Source organism: Scatophagus argus, chromosome 21 (genome assembly GCF_020382885.2).
Source record: "Scatophagus argus isolate fScaArg1 chromosome 21, fScaArg1.pri, whole genome shotgun sequence".
Taxonomy (NCBI): domain Eukaryota; kingdom Metazoa; phylum Chordata; class Actinopteri; family Scatophagidae; genus Scatophagus; species Scatophagus argus.
In genome coordinates, this window is record NC_058513.1 from 76914 (window position 1) to 100582 (window position 23669).

Here is a 23669-nt window from a genome sequence, read left to right on the forward strand (position 1 = left end):
GTTTTTGGAAATGGATGACAGTTTGGGAATACAGATAGCCATTTTGGAATGCTGATCATTTTTCTGGACTTGGATTACATTTTTGGAATACAGATAGCCTTTTGGGAATGTAGATCATGTTTTTGGAATTGGATCAAATTTTTGGAATACAGATAGCCTTTCTGGAATGTAGATCATGTTTTTGGAATTGGATCACAGTTTTGGAATACAGATAGCCTTTTGGAATGTAGATCACATTTTTGGAATTGGATCACGTTTTTGGAATACAGATAGCCTTTTGGGAATGTAGATCATGTTTTTGGAATTGGATCACAGGTTTTGGAATACAGATAGCCGTTTTGGAATGTAGATCACGTTTTTGGAATACAGATAGCCGTTTTGGAATGTAGATCACGTTTTTGGAATTGGATCACAGTTTTGGAATACAGATAGCCGTTTTGGAATGTAGATCACGTTTTTGGACTTGGATCACAGTTTTGGAATACAGATAGCCTTTTGGGAATGTAGATCACGTTTTTGGAATTGGATCACAGTTTTGGAATACAGATAGCCTTTTGGGAATGTAGATCATGTTTTTGGAATTGGATCACAGTTTTGGAATACAGATAGCCGTTTTGGAATGTAGATCACGTTTTTGGAAATGGATCACAGTTTTGGAATACAGATAGCCTTTTGGGAATGTAGATCATGTTTTTGGACTTGGATCACAGTTTTGGAATACAGATAGCCTTTTTGGAATGTAGATCACGTTTTTGGAATTGGATCACAGTTTTGGAATACAGACAGCCGTTTTGGAATGTAGATCACGTTTTTGGAATTGGATCACATTTTTGGAATACAGATAGCCTTTTGGGAATGTAGATCATGTTTTTGGAATTGGATCACAGTTTTGGAATACAGATAGCCGTTTTGGAATGTAGATCACGTTTTTGGAATACAGACAGCCTTTTTGGAATGTAGATCACGTTTTTGGAAATGGATCACAGTTTTGGAGTACAGATAGCCTTTTTGGAATGTAGATCACGTTTTTGGAATACAGACAGCCTTTTTGGAACGTAGATCATGTTTTTGGAATTGGATCACATTTTTGGAATAGTGATAGCCGTTTTGGAATGTAGATCACGTTTTCGGAATTGGATCACAGTTTTGGAATACAGATATCCTTTTTGGAATGTAGATCATGTTTTTGGACTTGGATCACAGTTTTGGAATACAGATAGCCGTTTTGGAATGTAGATCATTCTTTTGGACTTGAATCACAGTTTTGGAATATAGATAGCCTTTTTGGAATGTGACCTGAATCTGATCCAGGCCAAAAACAGAAGCACATAATTAGCAATATAAAATCAACTTGTAAAAGTTCATACATTTTAATCTTTCCATATGACCTGTAAGTGAATATATTATTTAAGATAATAATGTTATAATAATGTTAGTAATGCCATGTTGGTGGCCTGTTTTGTCGTACAATTAACTGTGGTAGTCGGGTTCCCCTTGTCAGGCACCTTTGAATACAAGAAGAGCACTTGTTAGACATAATTTACATTTCTTGCAAGCTAATGAAAAAATGCAACATGAACAAACACGTTTGTAACATTGTAAAAGTCGTGTTTGTCTATGTGTGTGGGGGTAGGGGTGTTTGATCATATTATGTCCTCTCACAGTTGAGCTTGAATTGTCCTGAGGATCATGTACAGCATCTGAACATTTCTCTGAAGAGACCTAGCACAAAATTTGTACACTTTAGAAATAACACTTTTGGCTACATTTGAAAATATGCACAAAAATTAATTTCAGTCGATGTTATGACTGAACAAAAAAAAGGAAAAAACAGAATTTTTTAAAATAACTACATAATAAATTTTACATACATTCATTTGAGCTGTCGCTTCTTTATCTCCTGGGCAATCCATCACAAAGCCTCAAAGATGCCTTCAAATACTGCAAAGGCCAGACACAAAACACTCTCTTGTGAAGACGTTTTTCTTTTTTTAATTATTAACGTCATTGTCAATTGTTGATATGTGAATAGTGCAAAAAACTTGAAAATGCTGGGAATTTATATACCACTTATTTACCAATTATTTCTAATGATTTTATTCTCCAAATTATAGTGATTTATATTCAATATTTGAAATACATTAAGTTGAATAAGAAACTTGGAATCATTAGTAATTTATATATGAAACATTTTTAGGAGTTACATGAACTCAAAACTTGGACATTCTTTGGAATTTATTACTTTCAGTAGTTCACTGTATGAGTGATTTATTTTCAGTTTTTGAGAGACTAATTGTTGCCTGGGAAGGATGACTACATAATATTCTAAAGTTGGAAACATTTCCTTGCTAAACGTGGAAGAATTAGTGGCTCAAATACGGTATTTTATATTTTTTCGTTCGTATTTTTTGCGTTACCGGGGCCTCACCCTGGAGCCAGGCCTGGGGTTGGGGCTCGCAGGCGAGCGTCTGGTGGCCGGGTCTCCGCCCACGGGACCCGGTCGGGTACAGCCCGAAGAAGCGACGTGGGCCCGCTCTCTCGTAGGCCCACCACCCACGAGAGGGTTCAGAAGGGGCCGGTGCAATGTGGTTTGGGCGGCAGCTGTGGACGGGGATCCCGGCGACCCAAACCCCGGACAAAAACTCTAGCTATGGGGACATGGAATGTCACCTCACTGGGGGGGAAAGAGCCCGAGCTTGTGCAGGAAATTGAGCGGTACCGGCTAGAGATAGTCGGGCTCACTTCCACGCACAGCCTGGGCTCTGGAACCCAACTCCTGGAGAGAGGCTGGACTCTCTTCTACTCTGGAGTTGCCCATGGTGTGAGGCGGCGAGCTGGTGTGGGCTTGCTCATAGCCCCCCAGCTTAGCCGCCATGTGTTGGAGTTCTCCCCGGTGAACGAGAGAGTCGTTTCCCTACGCCTTCAGGTTGGGGATAGGTCTCTCACTGTTGTTTCGGCCTATGGGCCAAACAGCAGTGCAGAGTACCCGGCTTTCTTGGAGTCCCTGGGAAGGGTACTGGAATGTGCTCCGACCGGGGACGCCATAGTTCTACTGGGGGACTTCAATGCCCACGTGGGTGACGACAGTGATACCTGGAGGGGTGTGATTGGGAGGAACGGCCTCCCTGATCTGAATCCGAGTGGTGTTCTGTTGTTGGACTTCTGTGCTAGTCACAGTTTGTCCATAACGAACACTATGTTCAAGCATAAGGATGTCCATCGGTGCACATGGCACCAGGACACCCTGGGCCGGAGGTCAATGATCGACTTTGTGGTTGTGTCATCTGGCCTTCGGCCATATGTCTTGGACACTCGGGTGAAGAGAGGGGCTGAGCTGTCCACCGATCACCACCTGGTGGTGAGCTGGATCCGCTGGTGGAGGAGGAAGCCGGACAGACTTGGCAGACCCAAACGTGTTGTGAGGGTCTGCTGGGAACGTCTGGCGGAACCCTCCGTCAGAGGGGTTTTCAACTCACACCTCCGGGAGAACTTTGACCAGATTCCGAGGGAGGCTGGGGACATTGAGTCCGAGTGGACCATGTTTTCCACCTCCATTGTGGAAGCTGCTGCTCGGAGCTGTGGCCGTAAGGTCTCTGGTGCCTGTCGTGGCGGCAATCCCCAAACCCGGTGGTGGACATCGGAAGTAAGGGATGCCATCAGGCTGAAGAAGGAGTCCTATCGAGCATGGTTGGCTTGTGGGACTCCCGAGGCAGCTGACGGGTATCGGAGGGCCAAGCGTGCGACAGCCCGAGCGGTTGCGGAAGCAAAAACTCGGGTCTGGGAAGAGTTTGGGGAGGCCATGGAGGAGGACTATTGGTCGGCCTCGAGGAAATTCTGGCAAACCATCCGGCGCCTCAGGAGGGGGAAGCAGTGCCCTGCTAATACTGTTTACAGTGGAAGTGGGGAGCTGCTGACTTTGACTGGGGATATTGTCGGAAGATGGAAGGAATACTTCGAGGACCTCCTCAATCCTGCTGACGTGTCTTCCGTTATGGAAGCAGAGGCTGAGGACCTTGAGGCGGGTCCATACATTGCCCAAGCTGAAGTCACTGAGGTAGTTGGGAAGCTCCTCGGTGGCAGAGCTCCGGGTGTGGATGAGATTCGTCCTGGGTACCTTAAGGCTCTGGATGTTGTGGGGCTGTCTTGGCTGACACGACTCTGCAACATCGCATGGCAGTCAGGGACAGTGCCCTTGGACTGGCAGACTGGGGTGGTGGTCCCTCTTTTTAAGAAGGGGGACCGGAGGGTGTGCTCCAATTACAGAGGGATCACACTCCTCAGCCTCCCCGGGAAAGTCTATGCCAGGGTACTGGAGAGGAGAATCCGGCCGATAGTCGAACCTCGGATCCAAGAGGAACAATGCGGTTTTCGTCCTGGTCGTGGAACACTGGACCAGCTCTATACCCTCCGCAGGGTGCTTGAGGGTTCATGGGAGTTTGCCCAACCGGTCCACATGTGTTTTGTGGACTTGGAGAAGGCATTCGACCGTGTTCCCCGTGGCATCCTGTGGGAGGTGCTCTGGGAGTATGGGGTCCGGGGTCCTTTTGCTAAGGGCTGTGCGGTCTCTGTACTCTCGGAGCAGGAGCTTGGTCCGCATTGCCGGCAGTAAGTCGGACCTGTTCCCAGTGCATACTGGCCTCCGGCAGGGCTGCCCTTTGTCACCGGTCCTGTTCATTATTTTTATGGACAGGATTTCTAGGCGCAGCCAGGGGCCGGAGGGTGTCTGGTTTGGGAACCACAGGATTTCATCTCTGCTTTTTGCGGATGATGTTGTCCTGTTTGCTTCTTCAGGCCAGGACCTTCAGCGTGCGCTGGGGAGGTTCGCTGCCGAGTGCGAAGCAGCTGGGATGAGAATCAGCACCTCTAAATCCGAGGCCATGGTTCTCGACCGGAAAAAGGTGGTCTGTCCCCTTCAGGTTGGAGGAGAGTTCCTGCCTCAAGTGGAGGAGTTTAAGTATCTCGGGGTCTTGTTCACGAGTGAGGGAAGATGGGAGCGTGAGATTGACAGGCGGATTGGTGCAGCGACAGCAGTAATGGGGTCGTTGTACCGGCCCGTCGTGGTGAAGAGAGAGCTGAGCCGCAAGGTGAAGCTCTCAATTTACCAGTCAATCTCCGTTCCTACCCTCACCTATGGTCATGAACTTTGGGTCATGACCGAAAGAACGAGATCTCGGATACAAGCGGCTGAAATGAGCTTTCTCCGCAGGGTGGCGGGGCGCTCCCTTAGAGATAGGGTGAGGAGCTCTGTCACCCGGGAGGAGCTCGGAGTAGAGCCGCTGCTCCTCCACATCGAAAGGAGCCAGTTGAGGTGGCTCGGGCATTTGTTCCGAATGCCCCCTGGACGCCTTCCCGGGGAGGTGTTCCGGGCATGCCCCACCGGGAGGAGGCCCCGAGGAAGACCCAGGACACGCTGGAGGGACTATGTCACTCAGCTGGCCTGGGAACGCCTTGGGGTCCACCCGGAAGAGCTGGAGGAAGTGTCTGGGGAGAGGGAAGTCTGGGTATCCCTGCTCAAGCTGCTGCCCCCGCGACCCGGTTCCGGATAAAGCGGAAGAAGATGGATGGATGGATGGATATTTTTTCCTTGTAATTACAATTTATGACAACACTACAACAATTGGAAAGATAAGTCATTTCTATCTGAGTTTTGTAATTGGAACTTACTGTAGTGTGTGCTCCACCAGCTCCTTGTCAGAAGTGACAAATCCTAATGGAAGCTCATCAGTCATTGGATCATTGGCAACCAATCCTGGATGAGATCGCAATATTGTATTTTGGGAATTATTGTACTTTTAGAGATTGCTTTTTTGGAATGTTAATCTTAACTTGTGAAATAGGTTAATAAAGCTTTTTTTTCTGTCACATCTCCCTTTTGGACTGGTGCGAAAGGTCAGTCATATGATCACTTGTTGAATGGGTGCCTATTTAAGGATTCAAGGCTTCAAGGGATTCAAGGAACTTTTGTTGTCATACCAGCTCACATTTACTGTACATGTTTGTAGTACGAAATTAGGACTCAGGTCCCGGGAGCATTAAGTAAAACATAAAAATATCAAATGAAAAAATGAATAAAAATGGAAAGGCTAAATGCTTAAACACCAGTTGTGCTTAAACATCAGTAAAACAAAGGAGATGGTGATTAACTTCCGGAGAAGGACATTACCACTTACAGCAGTGAACATCCAGGACTCGGACATTCAGATGGTGGACAGTTTTAAGTATCTGGGTGTTCACCTCAACCATAAACTGGACTGGTCACATAACACAGATGCCCTGTACAAGAAGGGCCAAAGTCGCCTCCACCTTCTGAGGAGACTGAGGTCCTTTGGAGTGTGCAGGCCCCTCCTAAGGACTTTTTATGACTCTGTGGTAGCCTCTGCTATTCACTACGCCGTGGTCTGCAGCACGGACCGGGATAGAAAGAGACTGAACAAGCTGGTCAGGAGGGCCAGCTCTGTCTTGGGCTGCCCACTGGACTCCGTGGAGGAGGTGGGTGAGAGAAGGATGTTAGCCAAGCTGACATCCATCATGGACAACACCTCTCACCCTCTACATCAGACAGTGGAGGCTCTGAGCAGCTCCTTCAGCAGTAGACTGCTATACCCTCAGTGTAGGAAGAAATTTAAGCTAAACACAAATAAAATGTAAAACTAAACATTTAATTAAAGAAGCCAGTTTAGCATGTGCAGCATAAATATGCATGTGCAAGTATGAGGTAGACCAAGAAAGTAGTCAGTGCTATTGCACTTGTGATATTGGGCTTGCATGGATAAAGTGTTTGTAGTGCAGGCCTGTGGGTTGAGTGGGGGGTCTGCAGATAGATAGATAGATAGATAGATACTTTATTGATCCCGAGGGAAATTCAAGAAGGGCATGGCTAGAGTTCAGCAGTCTGACAGCTTCAGGGAAGAAGCTGTTTCTAAGCCTGGTGGTCTTGCTCCGGATGCTCCTCAGCTGCCTATCTGAGGGGAGGGGTTGGAAAAGTCCGTGTGCAAGATGGGTGGAGTCCTTCATGGTGCGGAGAGCCCTCCACCTGCATTGTGCTGTGTAGAGGTCTGAGGTGGTGAGAAGGCTGCTGCCCATGGTCCTCTGTGCAGCCTTTGCGGCCTTTACCACCCTCTGCAGAGCCTTCCTCTCAGCAGCGGTGCAGTTGCCGTGCCACTCAGTGATGCAGGTGCAGAGAACGCTCTCCACCAAGCAGTGGTAGAAGCTCCTCAAGACTGAGCTCCCAAGTCCAGCTCGCTGCAGCTTTCTAAGGATGTAGAGACACTGGTGGGCCTTCCTGACCAGTTGGGAAGTGTTGGTCCTTGGTTATGTGCACACTCAGGTACCTGTAGCTGGAGACCACTTCCACAGCTACTCCTCTGATGTGAAGGGGGGAGTAGGGTGCCCACCACCATCTCCTTGGTTTTCTTCACATTGATGCAGAGGTTGTTTTCTCTGCACCACTGCACCAAGTGTTCCACCTCCTCTCTGTATTCTGACTCATCGTTGTTGTTGATGCGTCCCACCACTGCTGTGTCGTCTGCAAACTTCACTACGTGACAGCTGGGATGCCTCGCCGAGCAGTCATACGTCAGCAGAGTGAACAGGAGGGGGCTCAGCACACAGCCCTAGGGAGAACCAGTGCTGAGGGTGATGGAGGAGGAGGTGGAGTTGTGGATCCTGACAGTCTGAGGTCTGTTAGTCAGGAAGTCCAGGACCCAGTGTGTGATTCAAACCAAGAGTGGAGAGCTTCTGTACCAGGATCTGTGGGATGATGGTATTGAAGGCAGAGGAGAAGTCCAGGAAGAGCAGGCGGACGTAGGAGTTTCTGCTCTCCAGGTGGGTGAGGGCTGTGTGGACCACTGATGAGATGGCGTCATCCGTGGAGATTCCTGTGGACATTCCTGTAGGTGTACTGGTGGGGGTCCACAGTGACGCTGATGGACTCTTTGATGTGGGCCATGACTAGCCTCTCAAAGCACTTCATGACTACTAGGGTCAAGGCTATGGGTCGGTAGTCAATAGATTTTCATCAGCGAAATCATCTGATGGTTTGTTACATGCAGAGATAAGTTCTAATTTCAGTAATCCAATATTAGACACTAATCTTGGAATGTAATTTCTAGTTTTGCTTAAAAAAAACACACATTACTCACTAACTCCTATTTTTGCTATGAGGTGCAATTGATTCCAATGTAGCGAGCAAAGTACTACTACCTAATACAAATAAGTAGAAAATAGAAGTGGCTCACGCCCTTTCTGTAAATAGTGTCCACGTTCTTGCACCAGTCCAGTTTGTGGTCCAAGTACACCCTCAAATATTTGTACTCCTCCACTCTTCCCTGACTAAGGGTTAGGGCCTAAGCCACATTTTTGGAAAATTTATTATGGTCCAGAATACCCAATGTGGAAAAATTCCAGGATTTGTTTCCACACCCAAATTTTTCTATTGTTCAGAATACCCAATCTGTCATCCCCCACACCCAAATTTTTCTATTGTTTGGATTACCCATTCTGGCATCATCTTTGTGGAATCAAGATTTACAGGGGTGCCAGAGCAAAGCAATTTCTTTGGAATATTTAGAGATCTGTATTCACTGTGTGGAATGCATGGGAATAAAAGCAAAATTTACCAATCAGTAGCTGTTTTCAACCCTCTGGAGTCCTGTGTATAATTGTTCGTTTTTGACTATTTTTGATTTTACCTTTATATTTCAGCTGCCATGTTTGGTATCATTTTTTTCAGCACAACCTTACAATTTGACATACTGTATTAACACACTAGACCTAAAATCACACAACAAATATAAAACCTGAGTGGGATAAAGTTTGATTTTTTACTGTGAAACTCATAAACATATTTAACAAACCATTTTTATAACATAGAATGCAAATATAAATTAAAATAACAAAAATATATATAAATTTAGCAGTCAACACATTATTTACAACTATTTACCTTAAAGTGTAGTAAATGCCTCAGGTGTTTTTTGTACAGCTATTTACAACTATTTACAATACAATCAGTCCTGACATTTCCAGGGTGTGTCACATCTCCTGTTGTCCACCTGGAGGCAGCATTTACACTTTAGCCTTCCTTTGGTGGCTTTTTGGCCAGCATCTGTGTCTGTGGCAATGGCCACAGGGAAGTGGTCAGCTCTCCTGCTCTGGGGAACACCCTCCTTGTCCATGCAACAAAGCTGACACACCAGCTCTTGACACGGCTCATCTCACGGTGCAAGATGAAGGCATTTGTTGTTGCCAGAAAATGCAGCAATATGGTCTTGTACCAACAAGATTTTTTTCTATGGGTGGAGTAGTATTGGATGAGCTGGTCTGACAGGTCAACACCACCCATATTCTTGTTGTAGGCCATGACTGGTGTAGCACAGCGAATGTCTCTCACAGCACAGCGTCCATCTCTGTTCTTCACCCTTCTTGGAACTGTCTCTCCTGAAAATGCAGGATGGATGGTGGTGCACACAGCCATCGTCGTCAAAGTCCTCACTCTCTGGCTCCAGTCTGGCTCCACGTCTTCCTCTGCGCCGTCCAGCTCAAAGAAGAGCTGCACTGCCTGCTCCACATTCAGTAGTCGCCTCATTGTTTTGACGCACAAAACAAAAAAACGACTAAACTATACACTAAATATGCTGCACAACACACTAAAAACACTCACTACTCACTAACCATACACTCCAAACACGCTAAATGTCACAAATTGCTATCGCTATCTCTCTTTCACCACCGTTTCTCCCACAGCTTTCCCTGAGCAACCAAATGCCATCGGTTGCCATACACAAAATCTGACTGGCTGCTATGATGCATTTTTCACCAATAGGAAAGAGGGTGTCATGTGTCCTTACAATGCGCTGGTGTTTACTGCGTCTTCTTGCATTAAACTTGCACCAAACACGCAGCAAATGTGACAGCAATGTTCAGGAAAAAAACATCACGTATATTGTTTATCACACCTTGGGTTTTACTTGACATATTAACAAAATTTAAAAACTAGTTTGAAGTACCCACTTTTGACACAAATTAAAACTGAGACTCAGCAAGGCTGCGTCTTGCAGCTATGTCATCTTAAATTGGTTACGTGATAAGGCGTGGGCGCGTCCGTCAACTCCAGGGGGTTAATGGGTTTCCCTAGAATTCTATTTTATGTGGATATCTTTTATTTAGTTCTTGTTTCATTTTGAAGGTTGCCTCCCTGGTTTGTTTGTTCTGTAGTTTTATTTCTGGCATTTCTAGTATAATGTTGCCCACATTTTTTGACTTTCTACCATGCTCTAACTCTGTATATACCCTCACCTGTGTCTGTTCACCATGTGCTGGCCTTCCCATCTTTTCTAATATTTTTCCTAACAGTAGGAATATTAGTGTACCTTGCAGTCCTTGTGTTCTTTGGGTTATTCTCTTTATCACATTCAGTGTATTCCAACCTGTTTAGCACTGGGTTTGTATTTGTAGATTTCTGGATTATGCCTGTGCCCTTTGGAATTGTTTGCCAGTTTTGGATTGCTTTCTCTTTTTTTGGCCCTGGCCTGTCTGATCTCCCATAAACCTTATAGAATATAACAGAATTGTTTAATTGTCATCATACAGTAGAGGTACAACAAAATTGGGGTGCATATCCACTAAGAATGTGTAAGAAAAAAATAAATCGTTTATATTATAATATTATAATTGTTTATTTATAATCGTTTTCATAAAAATTCCTAAAAAATAGAAAAATAATACAATGAAATTCAAATTTATAAAGAAATTAATAATAATAATATAAAAATATAAAAATATTCAGGGCATTGGAAACACTTTATTTCTAGTCGTGAGTGATGGAATGGGATGGTAATCTTTGTGCTGGACTCATTGCTCTACCCTTTGACTGCTGAAAGAGTCTTAATCCAACAGGCATTGCTGAGACGGGTGACACATTTGTTGTCAAACCATTTTCTGCAATGCACCTGACCCACAAAGAGGTGTACAAGTTCTGGACCAAGCTGAAACTTGTGAAGTAGTTGTCAAGAAAACAGACAGCTGAGGCTGTCGGGAATTTTGGTCGGGAATACTGCATGTGCAATTGTCTGTAGAAACAAGAATTTCCCTCCAGGGATTAATAAAGGAATTCTGATCTGATTCTGTTTTATGATTTTACATCATGTTGTTACCACTGTGGCATCTAGAGGTAGCAATGGTTTCTCTTCACTGGCAACACTGAAGAATGTGGATATCCTCTGTACAGCAGCAAGTCATGGATGATGCCAGATGAACTTGCTCAGCAGAAAAATAATAATAAATAAATAAATTTCACCATCATCACCCAGATCCGCATCTGAGTCTTGAGGATTTTCTGGTACGAGAGCCAGGGGAGTGTGTGATCTCAGGCCGTAGAATGTTTTAATGTCCATCTAGAAAGTTTAAAACATGAATCTATAATTGACAACTTCTATGTAAGTAATATTAGTATAACAGTTAATGACATTTAGTTAAAATGGAATTAGTTGTATTAATTACGATTTCCATGTCTGGTTTTTACCACATTTACTAATATCAACTCAGGAAGTGACAGAAATTACTTAATAAAGAAATTTTTTTCAGCCTGCTCATGATCTACTAACGTGATGTGGATGCACAGGAACCTGAAAGATGCCACTCTCTCCAACTGGCTTCCATTAATATGGAGAGGAGCGTAGTCCACTGTGTTACTCCTGAAGCTGATTATGGCCTCTTTTTTCTTGTCTTTTGTGGTGTTCAGGAGAGTTGTTGGTCTGACACCACTCTAACAGAGGCTTGACCTTTTCCCTGTAAGCCTCGTCATCACTCCCTGATATGAGCCCTACCATCGTTGTGTCATCCGTGAACTTTATGATGTTGTTGGTGAGATGATAGAGGACACAGTTGTGGATGTATAGGGCATACAAGAGTGGACTTAGCATGCAGCCCTGTGGTGAGCCTGTGTTGAGTGTGACCCTGAAGAGTAGTCTTCTTCTAATTACCGCGGTGCTCCAGGTGGCTCAGTATGGTGTGAAGATTGATGGCAATATTGGCCTCAGTGGAACGGTTGCTCCTGTAGGGGAATTGGTGGGGGTCAAATGTTGCAGGGAGGCAGGCCTTGATGTGCTGTAGGACCAGCCTCTCAAGACATTTCATCACCACTGATGTGAGCCTGTAGTTACTGAGGTTGCTGTTGCCTGGTCTCTTGGGGATGGGGACGATTGTGGCTGTTTTGAGGCAGGTTGGGATGATGGCTTGAGTGAGAGAGAGATTAAGGATGGTGCTGAGGATACCTGAGAGCTGACCGGCACTCCAGGGGTGTCATGCCATGCCTAGAAGCTTCAATCGGAATTTTACAATTATGATAGAAACAGCACCAAAAGCCACAATCACACCTAGTTGAGAAATTCAGTTAAGTTTCACACCATAACACAAATTATCTCTGGGCACTTTACATATTACAGTATGTCTAGACTTACTCTTTTCAATTTCAAAAACGTGGTCCTGGTTTCAAAACAAAATATCCTGATCCTGACATTCCAAAAAAGCTATCCCAATTCCAAGAACATGATTTGTGTTCCAAAAAAAGCTATCAGTTTCCAAAAATGTGATCCCCATTCCAAATGATCCTGTTCCAGAAACATAGTCTGTGTTCCAAAAAGGACAAGACAACTTTTTTTTGTATAGCCCATTTTGTCTAAAAGGGCTTTACATAACATAGCATATCCTCCAGATTTGGGTGTGGGTTTATACAGCTCGAGTGATCGAGTTGATCCACCGCTGCTGCCTCCCGACATGGAGCACCTTAGATCGGTGTCAGAATCACGCCAGGGCGGCGAAGAATGAAACCTTCGACCTCCAGCTGCTTCGTGTCCGCAGCTGTCCGCGGTGCTCGCGGTGATCAGCAGACGCAGCGCGCAGTGTAAGTGGGTATAAAGATGTTGATTGTTAGCAGTGAACAAGTACAAGTATATTAACGGAGTATCGCTATCAGTGCATACCTAAATATGCACTCTATTGAGAGCCCTCATCGAGTTCTAAATATATCCTACCTGTTCTTTTCTCTTTTGTCTTGGCACCTTTCTTGAGCAGGGGCGAACATTCGCCAGTGTGTTTATTAAGTCTTCATTGTTTAAAATAGCTGCAACCAAATTGCGTGCTGGCTGACTCTTTTCTGCTGTCCGCTGCACATAGCTGGCAGCAATGATGACTTGGTTTCATTCCATATATTCGAGTTTCATTCCATATATTCAAATATTAATTTCCTGAACGGCATGCCATAACATACATATATATCACAATGATAATGACAGTATGACAGAAGGTATTGAGCAGGATGATAGGGCAGCTAGTGGTGGATCCAGACTCTACAGCTCCAGAGGCAGAAACACCTGCAGAAAGCAAGAGGAGGAGAGAGAAGAGTGTGGGGACAAAGCAGAGAACTACAGGAAAGGAAGATGTTGGATTAGTAACAGACATTAGTGGGACATGAATGTATACTGAATGTGTTCAAGAATTTCCCTCCAGGGATTCAAGCATTTCCCTCCAAGGATTAATAAAGGAATTCTGATACAGATGAAGAGGGAACGAAAGGTAGACGACATTGGTGACAAAAGAGTTCAATGAATTGTATCAGATTTCCGAAACAGTGGTTAAATCTAGTGAATTTACTTTACCTTGTGGAATGACAGGTGCATGGTTTGGAATATGTTTGAATTCTTAATCTGTATGATACAGTTGAAATAAAAAGAATCACCGACCATTCCTACTTTTGAAAATGAACTTTAATACATTTTAATGAGCAAACAGGTAAGTTTGGTTCCATACAATCTTCTTATTTATGCTGTGATATTATGAGGTAGGCTATCGCAAAAACCAACAGTGCAAAGCTTATGACAACAGCACACAAAATGACAACATCCCAGTGGTCCAGTCTGGAGCAGCTCTACAAATGAGGAATAGGAAATCTGTCACTCACTCTGACCACTGTCATTTAGGTTCTGTCGTGATGACCATGTTGTGCTGCCACCACTTACTGTTCTCTCTAACACAACAGGTGCTTGTGCTTGATGCACTACACCATGCTGAACTGGGTAGGGTCGTGGGGCCTCTTCGTGAGTAAGCTGCCAATGTATAAGGAGGTTATAAGTTAGACATTCCATGGAGATTTTAAAAAACAGTACAATTGCACATGAACACAGGGATGTAAAGATTTATGTCTTACAGGAAAACTGTGGTGTTCAAGATTTTCCAGAGCCACCATCTGGACAAGGACACGGTCAGCCTCGAAAATAAATTTTACATACACAGAGCAGTGTATTTACATTTGGTAGTGTACAGTAAGCACTGACAATGGGGCAATCCATCCAAATAGTATCTCAGAATACAAAGAGAAAAGACAAACTATGGAAATGTAAATACACAGAGTAATTACAAGTACTGTTCATTTCCATACATGACCAGACATCATACTTAGAAAAGCAGGACTTCCATCCCTTGAAAGATTAGACTAAACATATGCACTATTTGGAAGATTCAGAGAAACGGACCCCTTAACTTGGAAAAAATGACCACTTTGAATGCTGATATTGGAAGGCTTATGAGAATGATGTACTTGGAAGCCTTAGGGATTTGTATCACATTTATAGACTCACTTGACTGCACTCTTCCAACTTCCAGTAGCAGCCAGTCATAAATGAACAGAAGCTTCCTGAAACGTGTTTTTATATTGTGTCATAGAACACTGTCATTGGCTAGTGCACAGCCAATCACAATAGTGGCGGTCGTATTCTTTTGGAATGCATTTAGTATGAAGGTGCACGCTTTTGAATTTTTTTGTCCATTAATTAGCTATCACAGTACTTCATTTCGTTTGCATATTGTGGTTCTGGATTTGGTTTAGTATCAACAATATTTTCTTTGGAACATCTGTGTCATATATGAGGAAACTACCAATGGAATGATAAAAGTTAACAGGTAAGTCACCTCTATAAATAACAAGTATGCTCCATGAACATGTATTTATTCTTCTTCAACACATATCTGCTCTCAAGTCCTCCATTAGCCATACCGCAGATGCCTTGGATAGAGGACTCATGGAAAAATCACAATTTGATTTCATGAAACATCCACTTTGATCATTAGTAAAATAAACATACTTTGTGTAATAGATGTTATTTGTTTTTTTAGAAAAATGGGAGAATTTTAATTACCAATTTCAACTTTAATCTAAATATGTACCATAGCTTAAAGTAACACAACATTGGAATGTTTTGTAAGGCAGATGACACTGGTGACCAAAGAGTTCAGTGAATTGCATCAGATTTCTGAAACAGTTGTTAAATGTGGCGAATTTCCTTTCACATGTGGAATGATAGGTGCATGGCTTGGAATACATTAGAAGTCTTAATCTGTGTGATGAAATGCTAATACAGTTGAAATTAAAAGTATCACCGACCATTCTTGCTTTTGAACAGGAACTTTAATACATTTTAATGAACAAACAGGTTAGTTTGGTTCCACACAATCTTCTTACTTCTACAGGAGTAACGTGACGTAGACAATAACCACAATCATCAGTGCAGAACCTATGACAACAGCAAACATGAAGCAAATATCCCAGATGTCCAGTCTTGTAGCAGCAGCACTACCAAGGAGGAAAAGGAAATCTGTCACTCACTCTGACCACTATTATTTAGTTTCTGTAGTGATGACCATGTTCTGGTGCAGCCACTTAGTGTTGTTCCTTACCCAACAGGTGCTTGTGATTTTTGCAGCAGATCTTGCTTAACTGAATGGGGTTGTGGGGCCTCTTTGTGAGTAAGCTGCCAAAGTATAAGGAGGTTATAAGTTAGACATTCCATAAAGATTTTAAAAAACAGCAGACTTGCACATGAACACAGAGATGTAAAAATTTATGTCTTAAAGGAAAAATGTGGTGCTCATGATTTTCCAGCGCTACCATCTGGACAAGGACACGGTCCCCTCTGTTTGGCACCATCATTGTCCTTTGGTGGTGTCGACTCTAAACGAAAGCAAAGGCCCAACAGTCATACCATGAACCGTTTGTCAAAGCAATCACTGAAATTCCACACATTAGTAACATTTCTGGTCAGTCACTTACCGTGCTGTGAGTCTTTGTTTTGGTCCAAAGGGGGTTCCTGTCAATACAAATAAAAGGGCAGATACTAAAACAGGAAATACAAACATATGTTGCAAATATTAGGGATTGTCCTCTAATTGTGTGGGTTTGTGTGGATTTACAATATTATGGACTCACAGATGTCTCTACCTGGCTTTTGCACAAGTCTGAAATGCGCAATTCTGTCTCGGAGTCAGCCTTGAAAAGAAATTATACATGTTTGGAATTTGTTGTGGGCGGCACGGTGGTGCAGTGGTTAGCACTGTCGCCTCATAGCAAGAGGGTTCCAGGTTCGAATCCCGGTCTGGGCCCTTCTATGTGGAGTTTGCATGTTCTCCCTGTGCCTGCGTGGGTTTTCTCCGGGTTCTCCGGCTTCCTCCCACAATACCAAAAACATGCACATTAGGTTAATTGGCTACTCTACATCGCCCCTAGGTGTGAGTGTGAGAGTGTGGTTGTCTGTCTTTGTGTGTTGGCCCTGTGATTGACTGGCGACCAGTCCAGGGTGTACCCCGCCTCTCGCCCGTAGTCAGCTGGGATAGGCTCCAGCTCCCCCGCGACCCTGACGGATAAGCGGTATAGAAAATGGATGGATGGATGGAATTTGTTGTTTTGTTTTTGCTTTCTGGGGGAATCTTTAATTCTTTTATAGGAAAAAAATGCAACAGTGCACCTTTACAACCATTAAATTGTTTGAACAAAGCCACATACAAAAGATGAAACCTACAGTCTCCCCAGCAGATTTGGATTTGGCTTTTCCTGGACAATCCATCCAAAAAGTACCTCAGAATTAAGAAGAGAAAAGACAAACTATGGAAATGTAAATACACAGAGTAATTACAAGTACTGTTCATTTCCATACATGACCAGAAATCATATTTAGAAAAGCAGGACTTCCATCCCTTGAAAGGTTAGACTAAACATATTTGGAAGATTTAGAGAAACGGACCCCTTAACTTGGAAGGAATTATCACTTTGTATGCTGATATTGGAAGGTTTATGAGAAAAATGCATGTGGAAGCCTTAGGGATTTATATCAAATTTATGGACTCACTTGACTGCACTCGTCCAACTTCCAGTTGAAGCCAGTCGTGAATGAACAGAAGCTTCCTGAAACGTGTTTTTATATTATATCATAGAATGCTGTCATTGGCTAGTGCAGAGCCAATCACAGTAGTGGTGGGCGTATTCTGGTTTCGGAATGCATTTAGTATGAAGGTGCATGCTTTTGGATTTTTTTTGTCCATTAATTAGCTATTACAGTACTTCATTTCGTTTGCATATTGTGGTTCTGGATTTGGTTTCGTATCAACAATATTTTCTTTGGAACATCTGTGTCATATATGAGGAAATTACCAAACTACCACAGTCTCTCCAGCAGATTTGGATTTGGCCTTAAGATAACATAAGATTAACTTTATTGATCCTGCAGTGGGGAAATTCACTTGTTGTGGCAGCTCACAAGAACAGAAAAAGTGCAAAAAGGAAAAGGTGTGCAAAAACAATTACAAAAAAATATAAAGGCAAAATAAATTAGCAATTTACAAAGTATGGTAAACAATATACAGCTATATAAAAGTCCTCATAAAGAAGGAAAAGAGGGCTAGACCATTGAATTATATAGTCCAACAGCAGTGGGAATGAAGGACCTGCGGTAGCGCTCCTTCCTACACTAAGGGTGTAGCAGTCTGCAGCTGAAGGAGCAGCTCAGAGCCTACACTGTCTGATGCAGAGGGTGAGAGGTGTTGTCCATGATGGATGTCAGCTTGGCTAACATCCTTCTCTCACCCACCTCCTCCACGGAGTCCATTGGGCAGCCCAGGACAGAGCTGGCCCTCCTGACCAGCTTATTTAGTGTTGTGCGACTTAGTAGGAGCAATTTGGTTATTGGTAAAGAGTCAATGATTATAGGAAATAATCATTAAAGTACAATCAGTGTATGCTTAATACACTTTAAATATCGGGGCACCACCCTGTCACCAGGGACCAATAGCCAAATTAATAAGGGAAATAACAGTCTCTGAATGTTTAGAAGGGTAAACTCGAGCACTGGCTGTCACGGATCCAACTGTTGTCATTAATACTTCCCACAATAAGCACAGTCCACGACAGGTTAAACTATAACAAGATTTATTAAAGTAACAAGTATCCAAAGATAAGTATCACTTCAAACAAAGCTATTATAGTTCAAGTTGCACACTAAACTACTAGCTATAATAGGTAAACAGATACAGCAGCAAAAGACATTCATAACAGTGTGTGTATGTGGGGGTGGGTGTGTGTGTATAGAGAGTGAGAGAGAGTTAACACTGGCGGTAGACAATAAACAAAGAAGAGACTGACGAGCTAATGGCTAAAAACAAACAAAATGGAGGTTAGCAAGTTAGCTAGAGGGCAGCTAACAAGCTAAAGGCTAAAAACAAACAAAATGGCGGTTAGCAAGCTAGCTCGGGGGTAGCTAACAAGCTAAAGGCTAAAACAAAACAAAATGGCGGTTAGCAAGCTAGCTCGAGGGTGGCTAACAAGCTAAAGCTAAAAACAAACAAAATGGCGGTTAGCAAGCTAGCTCGAGGGTGGCTAACAAGCTAAAGGTAAAAACAAACAAAATGGCGGTTAGCAAGCTAGCTCGAGGGTGGCTAACAAGCTAAAGGCTAAAAACAAACAAAATGGAGGCCGGCTAAAATCGAAGTAGTGACAGACTACGGCCACAAGATGGCAGCAGACTAAACTAAAATGAAGGTAGGCTACGACCACGAGATGGCAGCAGACTATACCCTAAATTGGTGGCGCACTACGACCACAAGATGGCAGCGGACTATAACTAGAATGATGACAAGCTACGGCCACAAGATGGCAGTAGATAACAAAAAGGGGAAAGTAAATAACTACGCTAGGGGGAGCTAGCACAAAGAATAAGCAGCCACAAACAGCAAATTAAACAGCACACGAAACATCAAATTAATTAATACATTGAATCAGCAGAATAACACACTTGTAATTTAACAGCACTCACAATGGCTACAGAACAACACGTCAAGTATGTTATTCGGGCCAGAGTGGTAATGGCTCACGTGGCCTGTTTTGCGTGACCACAGACAAGAACCATGGACGAAAGCCTTTGGGAGCCACATACCCCTTGGTTACGGTTCGTGACCACGTGGTCGGGCTTTCGTCTCACCGTTCAGCAGGATTAGTGTAAGGAAGAAAGGAAAGAGATAGAAGAACGAAGAATACACCCAAATAGGAAAATGAACCACTTCACGTCTCTGGAAACCCGTTTATCACCACACAATAGCGGAGTCAGTAAATCGGAGTCTATCTGCTCAGCTATTGGTCCTTTAACTAGTGACACGTGGGTTTGCTGAGCCGGCGGAAGTGGGTGATCGGTAACCAAAACAATTAAATGCAGCACTCACAAAGTTATAAAGCATGTGTAAACAAATCTATTTTACGTTATCTCTGCCCAGACATAAGCCTCATACTCTTCGTTGCTCCGATCCTTCGGAGTTGGAAGTTTAACAGTCCGCTTGAGCGGTCGCAGCGTTGTCCTCGGCGGATGCTGACGATCTGCGTCTCAGATGATGCGGCACAGTGGTCCCTCGGCGGTAGCGGGGGAAAAATCACCGGTGAATTAACAAACTTTGCTTTGCTTTAACAAAGTCGGCGCGCGTGGTCCTCGTTCGCGTGTAATCAGCTGGTTGTAGCGATACACGTTGGAGGAAAAGAAAAAAAAAACAAGAAAAAGAAGCGAAGCACACTACAGTCGATTTCTCGGCCTGCGAGAGACTGTGACCTAGGATTTAATGATGATGATGCTCAAACGTTCGAGGAGTTGCTCCCTTTCGGCGACTAAGTTGTAGAGAACTTTACAGCTCTCCACTGTCCTTATGCACGGGAAAAAGCGACGACTGAGTGTCGCGCTGAGCTTTTATTACCTGAGTGACGTCACCGTAGATTCTTTAGGGATGGCTGGCACGCAGCCAATGTCCGTGCTCGTCCGGAGTTTGAGCTCAGGAATTTATGACTAGGCGTACGCCATAAAATAGATTTCTAACGGTTAGTCACTCTAAGTCAGGCTTTATGGGTCACATGTAGGCCTCTCTATTGTTCTCACCAACACATGACAGCACATGGTCCCAACATTAGTCTCTTCCTGTCCCGGTCCGTGTTGCCCAGTCCCCAACAGACCACAGCATACTGAATAGCAGAGGCTACCACAGAGTCATAAAAAGTCATTAGGAGGGGCCTGCACACTCCAAAGGACCTCAGTCTCCTCAGAAGGTGGAGGCGACTTTGGCCCTTCTTGTACAGGGCATCTGTGTTATGTGACCAGTCTAGTTTATGGTTGAGGTGAAAACCCATATACTTAAAACTGTCTTCATACTTACTGAAGTATGAAATTCATACTGAAATCATACTTAGAAAGGTTGGACTTCCAGTGTTTGAAAGTTTAGACTAAACATATGCACTATTTGGAAGATTTAGAGAAACAGATCCCTTAACTTGCAGGGAATTATCACTTAGTGTGCTGATATTGGACAGTTAATGTGAATGCTGTACTTCAAGGGCTTAGTGCAGGGGTGTCAAACTCATTTTCACAGAGGGCCACATCAGCATAATGGCGGTCATCAAAGGGCCAGATGTAACTTATAAATGTAACTAAATGTAATCAAATGCAATGTAAAACAAACGTAACGACTCCTTAATGTCAAATAACTTTGAATTTATTACTTATTTAAGTGACAAACATCACAACTGCATAGAAAAAAATTATGTCTGTTTGTTGCTGTTATAACAAATCTTTTTAATTTGTCAGCTTATGGAACCCACATAACTCCATCAAACGAGGATCAAACTATCCAAGTGAATAAAGAAATATAACATAAAACACAAATTATGACATTAACTTTGTTCAAAACATTTTTGTCAAAGTTAAAATGGGCTTAATTACTGTAAAATCAACAATTATTAGCTGCTTAGAACATGTATAACATGTAGCATTTTACAAAAAAAGGCTGCATACAGCCTTGCATCCAATTGATGGTTTGATTACAATAATTTGTCTGCATACACACATAAAACCTGTAAACACTAAATAACTGCAACAGCAGCTACACATAAATATGTAATCAACTAAAAATTATTACAAAATAAAGGTTGATTCAGTTCACAACTATTGGTCAGGTTTTTAGGTTAGTTTTTGATGAGGAGATGCTGCCTGTTCTTGAACACACCAAGTGGATCTCCTCTCCATTGATCACCATCCATTGATCATGTTCTGAAAATAATAAATACAAAACAAAATGCAAACACAATCATTAAATTGCACAGATAGTTTAATTCTTCTTCTTGGTTGAATTACATTATATTCTAATTAAGTTTTTTTTTTTTTAAAAAAAAAAAAAAAAAAAAAGCTTACCTGTGTGTTTTCTGACCAGATGTCTGACACCGTTTTCCTGCTGCCAGAGTGTCAATGTCTGGTTTTAAGTCCTGTGCTGAAGCAATCCGTAGAACAGCATGGAGGTTGCCATCAGTGAGACGTGATCTGTGCTGGTTTTTGTTCAGATTCATTATGGAAAACATCTGTTCGCACAGATAGGTGCTCCCAAACATGGACAGAACACGGGCAGCATGAAGTCGAAGCTGTGGCATTAAACCAGGGGGCAGCAGACGGTAAAAGTCCTGGATTGCAGCATCCTGGAACTTTGCTCTCAGACCACTGTCGCTTTGAAGCTCAATTAACTCCATCTGAAGGTGTTGGGGTGCAGTGTACACGTCGATGGTGAAAGGATTAGCAAAGATGTCAAAGCCAGACTGCTGTGCTCTGAAGTCAGAGAAGCGCCGATCAAACTCAGTCTTTAACCGGCTCAGTTTGGTAGCCAACTGAGCACATGAAAAGGTTTCGGGAAATGAGGCTGACATGCTCTGACAAACAGGAAAGTGGACAAGATTGTCCTGTTTCACATGGCACATCCATAGGTCCAGTTTACGCTGGAAGGCGGTGATCGTGTCAGACATCTGCGTGATCACTTGTTTGCGTCCCTGCAGCTTCTCATTCAGTTGGGCGAGATGCTCGGTTATGTCACACAACACAGCAAAGTCACACAGCCACTTTGGATCTGACAGTTCAGAAAAGGGTTTTCCTTTACTTTGCATAAAAAGAGCAATGTCTTTCCTGAGCTCAAAAAATCGCTTAAGCACTTTGCTCCTACTCAGCCACCGCACTTCTGTATGATACGGCACATCCCCGTGCTCCGAGCTCATCTCCTGCAAAAACAGCTGGAACTGACGGTGATTCAGGCCACGCGCCCAAATGAAGTTCACCGTTTTCATGACTGTGGTCACAATGTCATCCATCCCCAGCACCTTCCCACACAAAGCTTCTTGATGGATAATGCAGTGATACGTTATCAGAGGCGTGTGACAGTTCATTTTTTGCATTTTCCCCTTCATTAACCCAACCAAGCCCACTTTTTCTCCACACATTGCCGGCGCACCGTCTGTAGTTAATCCCACCAAGTTTTCCCAGGGCAATGTATTTTTAGTTAGAGACTTCTCCACCGCATCAAAAATGTCCTGTCCCGTCGTGGTCCCATGCATTGCAGCCACATCCAACAGCTCCTCAGTGATAGAAAGATCCGACTTCACGCCTCTAATAAAAATTGATAACTGTGCTGTATCCGTGTTATCTGTGCTTTCATCAACAGCTAATGAAAAAGCTGTGTAGCTGCGTGTTTCATCGGCCAGCTGTATTGCAAGATTTTCTGCTAGTTCCTGAACTCTGTCCGCGATGGTATTTCTTGATAAACTGACATTTTTAAAAGTCTGTAACTGGTCGGGACACACCTGCTCACAGACCTTCAGCATGCACTGCTTCAAAAACGCTCCATCTGAAAAAGACTTGGAAGCGTGGGCGATTTCTTCAGCCACAATAAAGCTAGCTTTCACTGCCGCAATATTTTTGGCGGTGGATTTTGAGAACAAACTCTGCTGCGACCGCAGTTTGCCTTTCAATTCTCGGGCAATTTGTTGCTTTTCTTGAAGGCTAGCTTTGGCGTACTTAGCTCCGTGTTTGGTGTCAAAATGCCGCCGCAGATTGTACTCTTTGACAACCGCCAACGCCTCGTAACACAAAAGACATACCGGTCTTTCTCCTTGAAGCACAAACAAGTATTCGCCTTCCCATCTTTCTTGAAACATTCTTCCATCTGTATCAGCTTTTCTTTTCTTGGACATTTTGGGATCGTTATTTATTTCTCAATTCTACTCGTTGACGTTGATGTGGAAACACTGCCGTGTAGTGGCGGTGAGCCCTCACTTCGCGGGTATCATAGTCGACAGGCATTGTGGGAAATGTAGTTTTTTGTCAAAGCACGCTTTTGACCTATTTATTTTTAGACACTCAGACTTTTTAAACTCTCGCGGGCCACATAAAATGACGTGGCGGGCCACATTTGGCCCGCGGGCCTTGAGTTTGACACATATGGCTTAGTGATTTCCACAGCATTTGTGTACTTACTTGACTGCGCTAGACCAACTCTCAGTAGGT

At 43.5% G+C, this 23669-nt stretch overlaps 1 protein-coding gene across 1 annotated transcript; it reads right to left on the bottom strand.

Annotated features, from left to right (window-relative positions):
- Positions 1–21278: 21278 nt before the first annotated feature.
- On the bottom strand, positions 21279–23600 carry LOC124053277 (general transcription factor II-I repeat domain-containing protein 2-like). The gene is made up of 2 exons (XM_046378344.1): positions 21540–23600; positions 21279–21398 (listed from the first exon to the last, which is right to left on the bottom strand). Exons 1-2 carry the CDS (start codon positions 23354–23356, stop codon positions 21392–21394), a joined length of 1824 nt encoding a protein of 607 aa, XP_046234300.1. The 5' UTR covers positions 23357–23600; the 3' UTR covers positions 21279–21391.
- Positions 23601–23669: the final 69 nt, after the last annotated feature.

Excerpts from the sequence above, each read along its gene's own strand:
- LOC124053277 (XM_046378344.1), bottom strand. The coding sequence starts at position 23,356 with ATGTCCAAGAAAAGAAAAGCTGATACAGATGGAAGAATGTTTCAAGAA.